At 34.9% G+C, this 16909-nt stretch overlaps 2 protein-coding genes and 1 pseudogene across 3 annotated transcripts; 2 read left to right on the top strand and 1 right to left on the bottom strand.

The window, feature by feature from the left end:
* The first annotated feature begins 724 nt into the window (after positions 1-724).
* LOC106351276 (alpha/beta hydrolase domain-containing protein 17B) lies at positions 725-5311 on the top strand. Of its 2 annotated transcripts, none has more exons than XM_013791095.3 (6): positions 725-1775; positions 2375-2411; positions 2622-2858; positions 2964-3011; positions 3107-3492; positions 3593-5309. In XM_013791095.3, the coding sequence occupies exons 1-6, from the start codon at positions 1462-1464 to the stop codon at positions 3663-3665; spliced, it is 1095 nt and encodes a 364-aa protein (XP_013646549.2). In that variant the 5' UTR covers positions 725-1461; the 3' UTR covers positions 3666-5309. The 2 variants fall into 2 exon arrangements, with proteins under 2 accessions (XP_013646549.2, XP_013646550.2); XM_013791096.3 differs by having other exon boundaries at positions 1760-1775; positions 2627-2858; positions 3593-5311.
* Positions 5312-5862: 551 nt separating this feature from the next.
* Positions 5863-7893, top strand: LOC111198828 (annotated as a pseudogene).
* Positions 7894-16103: 8210 nt separating this feature from the next.
* On the bottom strand, positions 16104-16678 carry LOC106373285 (defensin-like protein 268). Its single transcript, XM_013813482.3, has 2 exons — positions 16575-16678; positions 16104-16457 (listed from the first exon to the last, which is right to left on the bottom strand). Exons 1-2 carry the CDS (start codon positions 16621-16623, stop codon positions 16165-16167), a joined length of 342 nt encoding a protein of 113 aa, XP_013668936.2. The 5' UTR covers positions 16624-16678; the 3' UTR covers positions 16104-16164.
* Positions 16679-16909: the final 231 nt, after the last annotated feature.

Here is a 16909-nt window from a genome sequence, read left to right on the forward strand (position 1 = left end):
CATTACCATTGGCGATATAATGGAGAATATCAGAAACAGAAATACTTAGCAGCTTAGACCAAAAACGAAATATTAGCAGCTCTTTCTACAACGCATGAACGTACCAGTTCTCACCTCGTCATATTTGGTTCATGCACTTAAAACACAATTCAAGCCTAATCAAACATAAGTTGTAACTGATAAAATCTTTAGGAATTGATGTAAATTAAAATAAAGGGGATGGTATAAATGGAATACAACAAAAAAATGAAATAGAATTCATTCCATTCATTTATAACTAAATTTGTTATGAAATGATTCTCTTTGTATTTTATTTATTTAGTTGTGGAATTGACCATTCATATCAAATGGTAAGGACCTTGAGAAAATCATAAAATGATTTAGTTTATTGTGTCTGTATCAAAGCCCATTGGTGTATTTCTAAATCTTGTTGACCGGTTTCCTTGTGTGTGCTTATAGTCCATTTGAACATAACCAAATACTTATTTGTTGTGTTAAGAAAATGAATCATGGCCCATAATCTACTTTAATTAGGCATGTAGGCCCTATATATGATCTCATTTATTTTAGATTAAAAATTAGTGACCCCGTGTTAAATATAAGACATTCGATTCCGACTGATTGACAATCAAATGATGAATTAAAGGGCTCATCATGTCGTTAAGTATGCCCTAACGAAAATTTGAATTTGTATTCGTCAATCCAGAAAGATATCGCTCGTGTAATTCCGAAAGAAGGATTGATGTGAATTTTCCTTAAGTAATGATGAATTAAGCTTTATGTCCTCCAAACGAATAAATTACAAATTAATGTAGTCATTTATTCTCCACTAAACATCATTTTCCCTTTATTAGGTTCAAACCTTTCCATTAGTTTATTAACTTTTTTTTTCTTTCTATAATGCAAGTAGCATCTAGAAACTAATAATGATCAGTGTTCATATATGTTTTTCTCATACTTCATCTTTCACGATATTCAAATGCTATTATGAAGTTTATACGTCGTTACTCGTTAGCATCCATTTCCATCTTAAAATAAATTTTATTAACAATAAAAATATTGGGTTCTCTTGTATTATACTTGCACACAAGTTGATTCGTTATATCAAATTAATAAGAAAATCCCATAAACGCAGAAATTAAGAGAAGTGCTTTCCTTAATTATGGAAGTGATATATTACGTTAAGCCTTAATCTTAGCTTTACAGAGAATATTGAGATATACACAATATTTAAAACGAGAAAGAGCATTAAAAAGGTAATTCTTAGCATCAACCTTTTCTAAACATATACCAGAAACAAATTAACAACTAAACAATATCAATAGACAACAGATTAATAAGGCACCCATCATTTATATTGCATAGGCCATTATTTTCTTCTTGCCACTTAATCTAAAAAGCGTTAAAAAGAGAGAGAAAAGTTTCTTGAGTGAGTGTTTTAAAAAAAAATCTTGAGTGAAGATGGGAACAGCGACGTCGACGATGGCGGCTAAGTTAGCTTTCTTCCCACCAAATCCGCCGTCGTACACGGTGGTGACGGACGAATCGACGGGGAAGATGAGAATATCGGCGGAAATGATGCGTCACCGGAGAGACGAGGAAATAGAAGTGGTGAAGATAATGACTAGAAGAGGGAATGAAATCGTGGGGATGTATATAAAGCATCCAACGGCTAAACTAACAGTTTTGTATTCTCACGGCAACGCCACTGACATAGGTCAAATGTTCATCATCTACAATGAACTAAGTCACCATCTCAATGTCAATCTCATGGGGTTAGTCTATACAATATATGTCTACTGATGCATGATGTCATTTCTATGCATATTAATCCATTAAACTCATATTTTTGATTCTATAAGAACCTAATTCATTGTTTGATGCCTACTTCGACCTTTTCCATACTTTTTTGGTGATAGATAATATTCTATTCAATAAACACAGTGGCGGTAGTTCACAATAGTCATCACAAATATACACTTGTGATTTTTTAGTTTACTCACCAAAGGATTAATGAGTTATAAGCCCCAAGAAAGATATTTTGTCAAGTTACTTTTTCATTATTTAAAATTAAGACAAGCTACAAGTTATTCATTTTAAATATAAATTAATGAAATATATATATATATATATATATATATTATAAAATATTTACATATACAGATCGGTGTACATCACTACACAACTCACCGAATAATTAATCAGGATATTTTAAATTATATGGCTCACGATAGATTATAGTAAAATATTTTTTTGAAGATTCTTTTTTTGAAACATATTTTTTGAAGAAATTATATATGTTTTCTTTTTGAAGAAGCATAGTAAAACATATTTTTAAGATATTATATATGGTTTTCTGTGATGATAATTGCAGATACGATTATTCAGGATATGGGCGATCTTCGGGCAAGGTAAGTCGATAGTAGTTTCCATAAGTTCAAATTACCGTTGTTATATGGGGGGGAATTAGCGCGTCCATATACGCGTAAGTTTGTAAACAAAGCTAAGATTGATGTCATGCTACTCCAGTTTAAAAAAAATCTATATTAGTTCAATGTATAATTTAACGGTATGATTGGCCGTGTATATTGTGATTGATTCGGAGCGTTTAATATTGAAAGCCAAGCGAGCAAGAGACGTACGCAGACATAGAAGCAGCTTACAATTGGCTAAGAGAAACGTACGGTACAAAAGATGAACGTATCATTTTGTACGGACAATCTGTGGGCAGTGGACCGTCGCTTGAGCTTGCTTCTCGTCTTCCACGTCTTCGAGCACTTGTTCTTCACAGTCCTTTCTTGTCCGGTCTACGTGTCATGTACCATGTCAAGCACTCCTTCTGGTTCGACATTTTCAAGGTTAGAGTCGAAAGTAGTACTGCATTGTTTTCTTATTCACAAATGATTTATCCAGAAATAGAAACCAAAACATGTATGATTTATACTAGTGATTTTATATTGCAGAATATTGAGAAAATTCAACTCGTGGACTGTCCCGTTCTTGTGATTCATGTAAGTGTATTTTCTCATTACATTATAAATTCCTGTTTTATATTATATAAAATATCATAATAACAAGAAGGTAATGTCCTATGCGTGTTATGCAGGGAACAGATGACAAAGTTGTGGATATTTCACATGGAAAGCAATTATGGGAGCTATCCAAGGAAAAATATGAACCTTTATGGCTTAAAGGAGGAAGCCACTGTAATCTTGAGATGTTTCCTGAGTACTTACCTCACTTAAGAAAGTTCATAGGGGCCATTGAGAAGCTTCCAGTTCCACAATTCCGACGCCATTCAGTATCTGATGATCACAAGAAAGACAAACAACAACTGAATCCGAAGAAAAGTAGTGGTTGGATTGGATCTAGGCATAGCACGGAATGTGTTACTTCTAGAGACAAATCAAGAAAGATGAGTATTGGTCATCGGTCAGGAAAGGCGAGAAACAGCACGGATAGCTTTGATCGTGCTAGGAATAGCTTCGACAGGTTAGTACTCAAAACCATCGATTCGATTATAGTTAGATTTGTACACTTTTAAATTTATTTTATATATATGTGATCTAACTTTATGGTAATTTGGTTGTAGGTTGGGTGAAATGGTGAGATCAGTTCGATTGTGTAATGTTGATTGTGTGAAGAATGCAGTTGCAGAGGCCTGATGATTGTTGTTAGACCCAACCAAATATTGTTCTTTTTTGTTCGTTGGTTATATTCTTTTGAATGGAGAAAGATGTTTTGTAAACATATATATCCTTCTCACTTTTCACTAAATAAAACAAAAGAACGTATCTTTTTATCTTCTTCCCAAAAATGAAAAACATATGTATGTGCATATTTGATATTAGGTATCCAGTGAAACCAGCTATATTTAAACTATTCGTATCGTAGAAAATATCGGTTGATGTAGTAGGAGTGGCTCTGATACGTTATGTCAAGAATTAGGAGGCGTTGATTAGATTATTAAAAAAAATTGATTACAAACTTAAATGAAGATCTATGTATAAAATATAGCAGATAAAGCAGCTCCGGCGATGATCACGCTTAATTTTGAAAAAGTAGTTTCATAATCATATCCTAATTTGTTATGAAAAATAAACAGAGATTTAAGCAAAATAAAAAATAAAAATAACAGAGATTATGTCACCGCCACGTAGGTATATATGACTAAGCTTTGAAGTTAAAAGAGGGTGTGTACCCGTGGGACAAACACACGATGGACATAAGTTTTCAAAATCAAGTCTACGCCACCTGAGAAGATTTTGTCAAACTCAGAAGACTTTCTTTTGGACTGTTTATCGGGGGTTCATAGATTAGGGTTCTTACCGGAATATAAAAAATGATCTCTTAACTTTTAACTAAAAAAATTAAGAACCAGTTTTTAATAAAGTTTTTAAGATCCGGTTTTTAACCTTTTTAGTCAAAAATTAAAAGACGGTTTCTTATATTTCGTTAAGAATTCCAACCTATGAACCCCCAATAAACATGCTCTTAGTCGCTGAAGTGGTGGGAAATAAATAAACCCTAAAAGCTTAATAACTTAACAATTAACATCAACCAAGAAAAAAATGGCTTCTCATCAAATGAACAAGCTAATTACCATTTTGATTATTTTCCTCTCCTTCACATTAACAACTCTAGCGGAAAACTCCGAGCTCACAGGCATTACTCAATGCAAATCCAGACCACGAGCATCGTTTTGTAACAACAACAAAGAAGCGAAGACACTCAAAGTCATAGCTATTTTTCCATCTTAGCTGCGAGTGTGATTGGTGTTTCTTTACCGTTGGTTACACGTAAAATCCCAGCGTTAGGACCAGACCTGTTAATGCAGTGAGGTCAGTGTAAAATGCAGAAATAAACAAGACACAAGTTTTTTTCTTTTCGAATTCACTAGAACAAGAAAGTCTTACACCAATCTTTTCTATTACAAGAATCCTTTAGGATTATCCCAATCCTAAGCTAAAACTCATCCTAGAGTCTAGAATTTTGTTTATCATAATCACCCCGATCACGAGCTAAACTCCTCCTGAGTCTAGGCTTCCATCTTCAAACACTCGGAAGTACTTTAACAACCACTTCAGCACCTAATGCAGAGCAGTGACACCAAAGGCTTGATGACACAAGCACCAAACAATGATCTCTCGACTTTTCTTCTTTTAGCAGAGACAACTCTCTTCATAGAGGCACGTCCTCCATGTATATATAACCAAAACTTTCTCTCCAAGTTCTTACAAAGACAACTTAAGCAACTTTCTTTTTTCTCTTAAGGAATAACTCTCTTGCAGAACATATTGTTTCTTCTCCAAGCTTAACAGGCCCCCATCACACAACACAAACTTCAACTAAGTCCATCTTCATGACACACACATGTACTACCTCCTGTAGTATTTCACGAACTGATACAGAATATGCATCTTCAAGACCGAGACTATTTTGTAGTGTTAAGGCAGTGGCCTAGGGAGTTATACTAGCAGCGGGTTACATGCACGTATTACCTGACTCTTATGCTGATATGAACTCCTTTTGCTTGCCTAGAAAACTGTAGAGAAAGTTTATGTTCACGACGTTTATCGTTGATGGTGGACTCTTATGCCATGAGTTCGCAGAAGAAGAGAATGTTGAAAACTCAAGCAAACGGCATGGTTGACACCGTAGAGAATGGATCACACGTATTGGAGAAGGAACACGGGAGTGATGTCGCGGCCAACGCAAAATCACAGCTTGTTAGATATCAAGTCATTGCTTAGGTAGGCAAATGATTTCCAGTTATTATATTTTTAATTTAAATTTGCATGTTTCAATATCTTATGAACCCTGATTTTGTAATAATCAATTGATGCTAGGTCTTGGAGCTAGGGATTGTTGTGCACTCGGTTGTATGCCAATCATCAATTGATTGTACGTAGTGTACTTCTCACTGTACAACTTCTTCATAATAGGTTGTTATGTCTTTTGTTGGTTTCGTAGGCGCAATATGGCGGAAAAACGAGATGGGCAATGGTGTTTTTCTTCTCGGTCACCACACCGTATCCGGTGGAAAGGACTATTATCGGATGGGACACGCCTATGTAGCTAAAGGATACAGCCCAGCGAGTCCAAGGGCATTGATCGTGGTCGGGGTCCGTATATTTTTCAAAAAAGCTGCCAGTTTAATATCGTGGTACGTATATTTTTCAAAAAAGCTGTCAGTTTAATATTAGTTAGAAAGATCTCGAAAAATCAGAGCTCTACCACGAACTTACAAAATAACACTTTTTGTTTATCAATTATTTGACCCTGTGCTTTGCTTTTATGGCGGTTTTTATTTTAACTTTGCTGCCTAAACCTTTATAAGACTATGTACAATAGTTTCAACGTTTTCTCCGTTTTCAATATCTTTATTTTTCCATTTTTACATTCTAGATCATCTTTTCTCTCTCTCACCTTATTTATTCAACACCTACTTCATTTTATATTTTTACAATGGTTTTGTTTTAAAAAATTCAACACTCTAACCTAGAATTTTTAATTCATATTTTTGTTTTTAAAACATAACAATTACATATTAATAATTAATTTAAAACTAAAATAAAATAAATTTTAATAATATTTATTCAAATTATTATACTAAGCTTACTTTTAAATTGATAATTATTGGGATTTTGGAAGTTGAACGAAAAATTAGAAGAGTTTTGAGTGTTAAAAGGATTATTATTAGAATCCATTTAACCAAAAAAAAAAGTTTAAAACACTAAAATAGTTGATTATAATGAAAAATGACGATTTTTTTCTGTATCCAAATGAAATAAGAGTAGTCTCTATTTATAGATAAAAAAATCTTGAATTATGATATAAATTTCATTTTTTTAAATACAAATTTCATTATATAATAAATGTGTTTGAATTATTGGGTGAGAATAAATATCAAGAGAAATTTATCCAGTCAATAAGAGTAAAATATTTAAATTTTATATATGTTAAGAAAAAGAAAGAAATCAGGTTAGACCGCACGTGTGATGCACACACTAAATGTTTATGGCCAACCATAGAGTGACACATGGCAGTGCGGGCCAAATTAGTTTTTTCAGTTGTTGAAACTTATACCACGTAGACAAACACATTTTGAGTGGGTAATTTTTAACACCTCCATTGTGAGTGGTCGAACGATGCAAATCAGCAAAATTGAAACTAAAGATTTGGTCAAGACCATACCAAAATTTTGACAGGTTGCAGATTCTGTGCTTTTATTGAGTTAAAGGTAATAATAGATTTGGCTTTTCAAGACCGATATGTTGGTATCAAAGACATAAAAGTAGTCAACACATTAATTAAGTTGCCATTTTCATGCTTCCTAAAAGACTATTTAAAGGTCTCATCCGCCAGAAAACAAACATCATCTGACAGTAAAAACATAAACACTATAAACACGATATTTCAAAACCAAAGAAAAGATGGCATCAAAGACAGCATTGTTCATTTTGTTCGCTCTCTTCCTTTCATGTAAGTCTCTCTCTATCTCTCTCTCAGCATACGATTGAAAATAGCTTAATTCTAATGCACTTGTAAAACTGAACAGGCATATTGTTGGTGAGCGTTCCTGGAGTTGAAGCGCAGTTGATAATTCCATGCAAGACAGCAGCTGATTGTAAATCGAAGCTTTTTTGTTCCAACGGAAGTCCGCAATGTGTGGTCAGACAATGCCAATGTGCGAGCGTCAAACCAGTTAAACTGATGAGGACAAATACTCATGTCCATCAAGACAATCTTTGATTGTGCTTCTCATCAATGGTCGAACAATTTATATGCTTGCATTGAAGGAAAATGTACTTCTTTGCCTTTATAACCAAATTTCTATTTTAATTAATTTATCGTAAGTTTAATAAAACACAAAAAAAATCTCTTATATAATTTTGCTCTCCTGTTTCCAATAACAAGCAATCGCATACGAATATATAATTTCGTTTCTCACTAATTCTTTGAATAAGGTCCAATTTACCTCTATCCAAAATTACAAATGAAAAAACTACAGCACTAAGAGCTCAAATGGTATATCAAAAGTGATGCTATAACAAAAAGTTCGTAAAAGTTAGAGATATGATATATCAAATTTTAATTAAATATATTGAAATATATGTATTTATCCTATTCAAAAAAAGTTAAACATGAAATTCTGATAGGAAAAAGATATGAGTAATGAATGATTTTTAATATCTATATTATTAAAATAGAACTCATCATTTCTTTCATGTGTGATATTTTGAATGGACCATCCCTAGAAAATTGTTTATATTTTTTTTTGTATTTTCATGATAAAATCCTAACAACCTATTTAATTGTCTTTTTATTCCATCAAAATATTATACGATATGCATAATTCATTTCTTCGCATGTACCCGCAGTAGTATTCAAATAATGCCCTTTGAACATTCATATGTAATCGAGGTTTATCTTCAATTAATAATTGAGAAAATCCCATATAGATTATGATCTGACTATCATTAAATAAATAAAACAAAACCTTAATGAATTAATATAATATAGCTATATATAGACTTTCTAATTTTGATTTCATGAGTTTCTTAAAATATAATATTCCATCAATATATAATTATATTTGTATATAACCATTTATAATCTACTTAATAATAATAATATTTAATTATTCTAGAGTTTATACTTGTATATGATCTAATTAATAATAATAATAATAATAACACTATTGTATTTGCATAATAAATGTTATTATTATTAATTATATTATACATGTATCAATATTTATATTGGTATTTTGTTAACAAACATGTATTGATAAATATATAATATTTTAAAATACAATACTATAGATTCAACCATATACTGTTTTTATAATAAATTGTTTAATATATATATACTGTAGTGATGATTTTTTCATGCATGATTTTTTAATTTGGACCATTCTATAAAGTTTTATCAACTTTTACATGAATTAATTATAATATTTTATCTTTTTATTTGAATACAAATAAATATTTTTTAACATTTTATAACTAAAAAAAAACCAAAAAGTAATAGGTAAAAGTAAATATCTAATTTCTCTTAATATTTGTGAACAACCTTAAACATCATATATTTGTATCAAAAGGGAGTATAAACTAAAATATTTAAACATCAAAATAAAACCTCGCACGGTTGTGCGGATCAAGATCTAATGTGTAATTAAATCCGCTTAATTAAGATGTCATGTCAAATATACTATTCACATGTTTGTATTCACAGTGTAATTTGCATAAACTAGATTGGTTTTTGAAATGTCAGTGTGTTATATACATGCTGGTAAGTAAAACAAACAGAAAGTCTATGAAGTCTCTTAAAATATGGCATCGGAGTTTGATATCTCTAGGGATCTCTCGGCCTGTAAAATACTTGGGTCTGCCCCTGTTATCTCGTAAGGCTCCGCGAATGGTATCGCTATTTGAAAAAAAAAATGGAAAATGCATGCCTCCAATTCTAGGGGGTGTATTGGAACAAGAGTTTTGAGTGACTCTGGGGTTTTTGTTAAAATCCTTTTTTATTGAACTAATGATTTTAAAAATTATTTTCAAATCAAGTGTTATTCAACATAGAACTTGAACAAAATTATTAAAATCACTTGTAATCCTCTGTTATTTAATTAAAAGTTTATAAAATCTATATAAAATCCACTGTTATTCAATCAACACTAAAGAATATTTAGGAAAAAACTTTTGTGATATGGGATTCTAGGAGAGTTTACATACATTTTTCGTTAAAAGCAGTTCCAATAGAATAACATCACATGGTATTTGAAGAGTATTGAAAATAATAATAAAAAATAAAACATTCTACGAAAAAATAAGAGTATTTGAAGAGACGTCTTCTTGCTCGGAGCCAAAGATCCGACTAGACGACTTCTGTCTCCAGAGGAAACCAGTCTTGGAGTTGTAAGTAAAAACTGGCATTTTTGAATTCAAAGCACCACTTGGTCGACGATATATATCTCTGTGAGCACGAAGAAGAAGATTAAATTCAGATCACAACATAAGTTACATCAGTGTGAAAATGCTTGAAGGAGATTGAAGGAGTTCATCCTCCTGATTCTTCCTTTAATTAAAAGATCTTTGACCTAAAATTCTCCACAAGAGAATTCATTCAACAAACCCAGAAAAAGCCAAGCTCACATATACAACGAAACTGCCGCAGAATGTGAGACCCTCACGTCTCATCCCAACTTCAAAAATATATAAAATAAGTTGATCACAGTTTTGCATGAGCGAGGTCAATAATACATATATCTGCTCGATTCATTCATCAGCATTGATTCAAAAGTCAGAGCTTTGATGAATATACAAACTAAAGAACTAGAATCTGCACATTCACAAAAAGCTGAAAAGGTCAGTCCATATCGACGTCTTGCAACACAAAGTATTCACTGCAGTAGCTTCGATGACTCTTCCAGCATACCAAAGGTTGACATGTTTCATCACTTAAAGCAGAAGACTTACGGTAGCACTACATCTTTCTTGGGTGTTTGCAAGGGTGAAGGAGGCAACTTTACATCTTTAGACTTTCTCCTTGGTTTGGCAGATCACTGGAGCATGTTACTTTGTCTCCAGTCTTTCCTTTCTTAAGCGAGTTATTCACTGTATAGACAAACGTTTTCTTACACCTCTGGAACGTTGTAACTATCTGAGCTTTAGAAGCACTGAAATCAATCAACGTGTTGACTTAATCGCAAAGACATCCATGTTCTCGAAAGGATCTCCTCTACGGGTTCTAGAACTCAAGTATAGAACTCAAAGACTCAAATAAGAATTGCTCTCTTATTAATAACTTGTGAAACTCTCTCAAAACACAAGTTCTCAAATCCCTAAATTCCGTAAGTAATATCACATCTCGATATCTACTTATATAGAGATTACATTGTCCTAATCCTAATAGATAAACATAACTTTAGATAACTCCTAATCTTATTATGTTTCTAAGTCTCAATAGGATTAGGTCTCCTTGCTTGCACCTCAAGCTTCTTTATCTTTCAAGCTTAATCCAACAATCTCCTCCTTAAGCTTGAACTCCTTATCACTCAAATCTTTAACTCCAATGAGATCTCTCATCTCCTTGAATTTGATTCTTCCTAGAGCTTTAGTTAATATGTCCGCCTTCTGTTGACTCCCGGGAACATGCTCAACTTCTATCACTCCATTCTCAACACACTCTCTAATGAAATGGTATCTAGAGTGTATGTGCTTACTGCGTCCATGAAATACCGGGTTTCTTGTAAGAGCAATGGCCGACTGATTATCAATGCGTATAACCACCTTCTCTCTCGCTGACCCTTTGATCTCTACAAGCAATTCGCTGAGCCATATAGCCTGTCGTGCTGCTTCTGTACCTGCCATAAATTCTGCCTCACATGACGACAGAGCCACGGTCTCTTGCTTCTGCGAGCACCAAGTGATTGGACTCTCACCTAAGTAGAAGATGTGACCAGTTGTGCTTCTGCCATCATCGGGGTCCATGTTGTGGCTGCTGTCGCTGTAGCCAACAAGTCTAGACGCTTTCGACAGTGAGTGTTTAAACAACAGACCGCAAGCTATCGTCCCTTTTAGATACCGTAAGCACTGTTTCATTGCTATGCCGTGTGATTCCTTCGGGTCTTGCATGTACTTACTCAACACCCCAACACAGTAAGACAGGTCGGGTCGTGTATGTAAGAGGTAACGGAGACATCCCACATTGCGTCTGTAGCTTGTTGCGTTGATAGATTTCTCCTTCTCAGACTTGGCCAGTCTAAGCCCGGACTCCATGGGCGTGTGCACCATGTTGCAGTCTTTTAGACCAGCTTCCTCTAAGATCTTTAGCGCATAGCTCCTCTGGCACAGTGTGATCTTGCCTTGATGTTGAGTAACTTCAATCCCGAGATAGTAGGTTAACTTACCCAAGTCGCTCATTTCGAACTTCAATGCCATCTCCCTTTTAAACTCACTGATGACATTTGCACTTGTTCCTGTGATGAACAGATCGTCTACATAGACGGCAACGACCAAGAGCTCATCATGTACCTTCTTTCGATAGACCGAAGGCTCCTTTGAACACTTGAAGAACTGAAGTTCTTTGAGAATAGAGTTTAACTTATGGTTCCATGCTCGCGGTGCTTGACGGAGACCATATAACGCTTTGTTGAGTCGATAGACTTTACTCTCTGAACCCTTAACTTCAAATCCTTCAGGTTGAGTAACAAACACGGTTTCCTTCAGTTCACCATGCAAGAACGCTGTCTTGACATCCATATGATGAATTTCCCATCCATTCGCTGCAGCAAGACTGATCAGAAGTCTGATAGTTTCAATCCTAGCTACCGGAGCAAATACCTCATCAAAGTCTATTCCTTGGACTTGTACGTACCCTTTCGCAACGAGCCGAGCCTTGTACTTATTGATGCTTCCATCGGAGTTTCTTTTTACTTTAAATATCCACTTTAGACCGATTGCTTTTGCTCCTATGGGAAGTTCCACGAGCTCCCATGTTCTGTTTTTCTCGATGGATATGATCTCATCACTGCATGCGTCTGTCCATTCTTTGGTTTCTCTTGCCTCCTCATAACTTCGAGGCTCATTGTTCAGAACCATAAGTAGAAACTCTCCTTCTTCCTCTGCGAGAAGCACATAATCATCTAAGTACTTTGGCTGGCTAGTTTGTCTTGTCGAGCGCCTTAGTGTGACCTCTGTTTCCTCTGTTTCATCCTCTTCTTCATCGATTTCTTCTTCTTTAGATATTACTTCTGGATTAGTCACGATACCTGTATCTTCACTTGCTTCACCATTTCTCTGTTGAGCTACTTCTCCACTCAACTCTTGATCCTTTTGGATACCATGATTCCCAAATTCTCCTAACGTGATGTTGAAGCTTCCGTTCAAGTTCTGGTCTGAGCTGTCTTGGCGCCAATTCCACCCCTTTGTTTCGTCGAAGACAACGTCTCGGCTTACCACAATCTTCTGTGTCTGAGGGTCATACATTCGATAGGCTTTGGAGCCGGGTTCTGTTCCCAAATGAACAAGCAAGCGTGATCTGTCCTCGAGTTTCTGTAAATGTGGCTTCACCGTTTTGGCATATCCTATGCACCCAAAAGTTTTGAGATGGTTTACGTTTGGCTTTCTCCCGCGAAGCGCCTCATATGGAGTCACGTCTTTGAGCACCCGTGTGGCCACACGGTTCAGTAAGTAGGTCGCATGTCTTGTAGCCTCTCCCCACATATAGTTTGGAACCGCCATGTGCTTAAGAATGCTTCTTGTCATCTCCATCAAGGTTCTGTTCCATCTTTCCACCACGCCGTTTTGTTGCGGCGTGTAGGGAGCTGTAAGATGACGTTTAATTCCCATCTCTTCACAGAAATCTCTAAACTCGCGTGAGATGAACTCTCCTCCTCTATCTGTTCTGAGTGTTCGTATCTTCTCCTTCGTGTCTTGCTCCACTATAGACTTAAAGCGTTTAAACTTTTCGAATGCATCACTTTTTTCTTTCAACAGAATCGTCCACATGTATCTTGTATGATCGTCGATAAGTACAAATATGTACCTATTGCCTCCTCTAGTGCTTGGAGTTATAGGTCCACATAAGTCACCATGGATGAGCTCAAGTGTTGTGTCTGCTCGATATGTGGTAGATTGTGGAAACACTTGTCTTGTTTGCTTGCCAAGCAGACAAGAACCACACATACTCTTCTCAAAGGATATGCGCGGGATTCCAGTTACAAGCTCTCTCTGGACCATAGATTTGATTGTCTCGAAGTTAACGTGTCCCAGCCGTGCGTGCCAGCGGTTTGATTCGTTGGTTGCAGTAGTCAGCAAGCATACATTATCCTTTATGCCCATGTGAACTTTATAGAGACGGTTCTTGGATCTTGTAGCTTTGACTAGTAGCTTTCCATCCTGATCATGCATTGTCAGACACTCCCCTTTTAGCCTTATGTCACATCCTGATTCTGTGGCTTGTCCGAGACTGATTATGTTGCTCTTCAGATCAGGTATAAAGTAGACATCACGCATTGTTCTCGCTTCTCCGCTTCTATCTATAAACTCAATACTACCTTTCCCTTTGATGTCTATCCGAGAATCATCTCCAAACTTCACTTTTCCTGTTATTGTCTCATTGATTCTCTTAAAGTACCGACGATCTCCAGTCATATGGTTACTAGCTCCATTATCGAGGTACCACATATTGTCTTCTCTGTTTGATTCGTACTTGCTTAGCATTACTCTTCCTTCGTTTAGATAAACTACCTCTGTCATCATGAGCTCATCTGCATCCTGCGTATCATCTTTCTCTTGTTCCTGCGCTTCTTGAAGCTTAAGAAGACGATCGGGGCAGGTAGAAGCATAATGACCCAGCTTGTCGCACCGGAAACACGTTATTCTCGACGTATCTCTGCCTCGACCACGGCCCCTGCCTCTGTAAGAGCGTCCTCTCCCACGGTTACCTCGATAGTCATCTTGATAGTCTCGTGTGTTTTGATGCTCTGTATTGGTGTACATAAGTTTGCTTTGATCTTCCTCGCTATCTTCTACCACTCGAATGCGTTCTTCATAGGCTTTTAGACGTCCCACAATGTCTTCAAACTTTGTGGTCTTTAGATCAAGTACTTGTTCGAGGGAGGCAACTATGTGTATATATTTCTTGTGAGGAAGACACTTAAGAAACTTCTTGACCAACTTGGGTTCCTCAATCTCTTCACCTAGGGCAGAGCAAGTCGATGAGATCTCAGATAGCTTGCCAACGAAGTCATCGATCTTCTCGTTGTCTTTCATCGCCAATCTATCAAACTCAGCCATTAGAGTTTGCAATCTAGCTTCTCTAACTCTCTCTGCGCCTACATGACGAGCCTTAATAGCCTCCCATACCTTTGCTGCCGTATCCAACTCTCCAACTTGAAGTACTAAGGCCTCTGGTATTGCTTGGAACAGCAAGCCAATTGCTATATCGTTCTTCTCATCATCTTCTGTTCCTGTCTCCACCAGACTCCAAACCTTGTGAACCTTGAGCACATTCTTCATTCTAATGGCCCACACCGTGTAATTGGTAGAAGTAAGCATCGGAGATTTAATGGTAGAACGCTCTCCCTCTTTTGATTTAAGTGACGTAACGATGGTAAGGTCTCCCATTCTCGATTCTCCTAAGGCTCTGATACCAAATCTAGAACTCAAGTATAGAACTCAAAGACTCAAATAAGAATTGCTCTCTTATTAATAACTTGTGAAACTCTCTCAAAACACAAGTTCTCAAATCCCTAAATTTCGTAAGTAATATCACATCTCGATATCTACTTATATAGAGATTACATTGTCCTAATCCTAATAGATAAACATAACTTTAGATAACTCCTAATCTTATTATGTTTCTAAGTCTCAATAGGATTAGGTCTCCTTGCTTGCACCTCAAGCTTCTTTATCTTTCAAGCTTAATCCAACACGGATTAAATTATTACCCTTTCAAATCATCTAAACAACCCTAGAATTTATTGGAAATATCTACCAAATCACATATAAATTCTACTTTTATTTTCTAAATTTTACTAAAGCACTCAAATAACTTTAAAATCACCCTATAACTCATCAAAATTAAAATCTTCCAAAACTCTTAGTTCAATAGACTAGTCAACAAAAAATATTTACCTTCTAATTAATTAGGTCTGATCAAATCAAGCTTAACTAATACAAGAAATTTTCATATTCTAATTTTGGTAGTATGAGATAAAGTAAAAAAAGATAAATTATCATAGAGAGTATATATTGAGTCAATATATAGATGTATCATGTAACTTTTCAGATTAAAAACTTTGCCAGCGCTATTATTATTGCATGTATAAATTAAAAGGACAAATATAATCGCTTAGAAAGAACTACAAAATTATTTTTATATGATTCAGTTTTTGTTATTTTTATTAGACAGTGATAAAAGGCACTGAAATCTTAATTTTGCTTATATTTATATGTAAATAAAAACAATACTTAACTTTTTTAATCTGCGTCTCCAAAATTTTAATACCGTCTCTAAGCTAAAATTTCAATAGTTTAAAAAATTAGTGTGTAATGAAAATCATCATGATTGTATATATTTCAAAAGAAGGCAATATAAGCACGACATTTTATTCTTCAATTAATAATCATACATCCGGTGAATTTGCATTAATCAACATATATAACAATGACATGTAGCGTAATGAATTGCATGATCGGAAATACACACTTTGTATTTGCACGTTTGAGGGCATACTCCATTACAATCAGAGTTTCTATTGCAGCGCGTAGTAAGTTCTATTGGAGGACTAATCGCTGGAGTAGTAGTAGTACGAACTTGATAATCTTCGGCCGGAGGAAGACAATGGCAATCAGGATCTCTGTCACCAGGACAGCGACACATACCTATACCTTCACCTATTTCTGGCCATCCTCTCGGTAACGCTTCAGATATCAACAATAAATCTAATCATGAAAAAAAAAAACTTTGGTAAGTTTTGCTTCCCAAAAAGTAGAATATATTTTTTTATTCAAAGCTTTGTGGTGTGTGTATTATAAGTGTTCCAAAAAGTGTATACTTACAAGAGGCAATAGTAAGAGCGAATACGAAATGAATGATAGGTTTCACCATAGTATTCGGATTTTTGAAATCGAATAGAGCTTTTCTTTTTGGTGTGCATAAGATTTTCTATCTTTTTATATATATAAGAGAGCCAGAGAGAGGATGCCAATTGTAGAAATTTTGACTATTTTTTTTTAATTAAGAAACTTTGACTATTTGTTACATGTTTAACTAAAAAATATGTATACTAATATCCATAAAAACAAACGAACAAAATATGTTCATTATATATTCTGTAGAATAGTCTGTAATATTTTTTAATTTATAATGTATAATTATCCAGCACTAAAAAATA

Source organism: Brassica napus, chromosome A6 (genome assembly GCF_020379485.1).
Source record: "Brassica napus cultivar Da-Ae chromosome A6, Da-Ae, whole genome shotgun sequence".
Lineage (NCBI taxonomy): Eukaryota > Viridiplantae > Streptophyta > Magnoliopsida > Brassicales > Brassicaceae > Brassica > Brassica napus.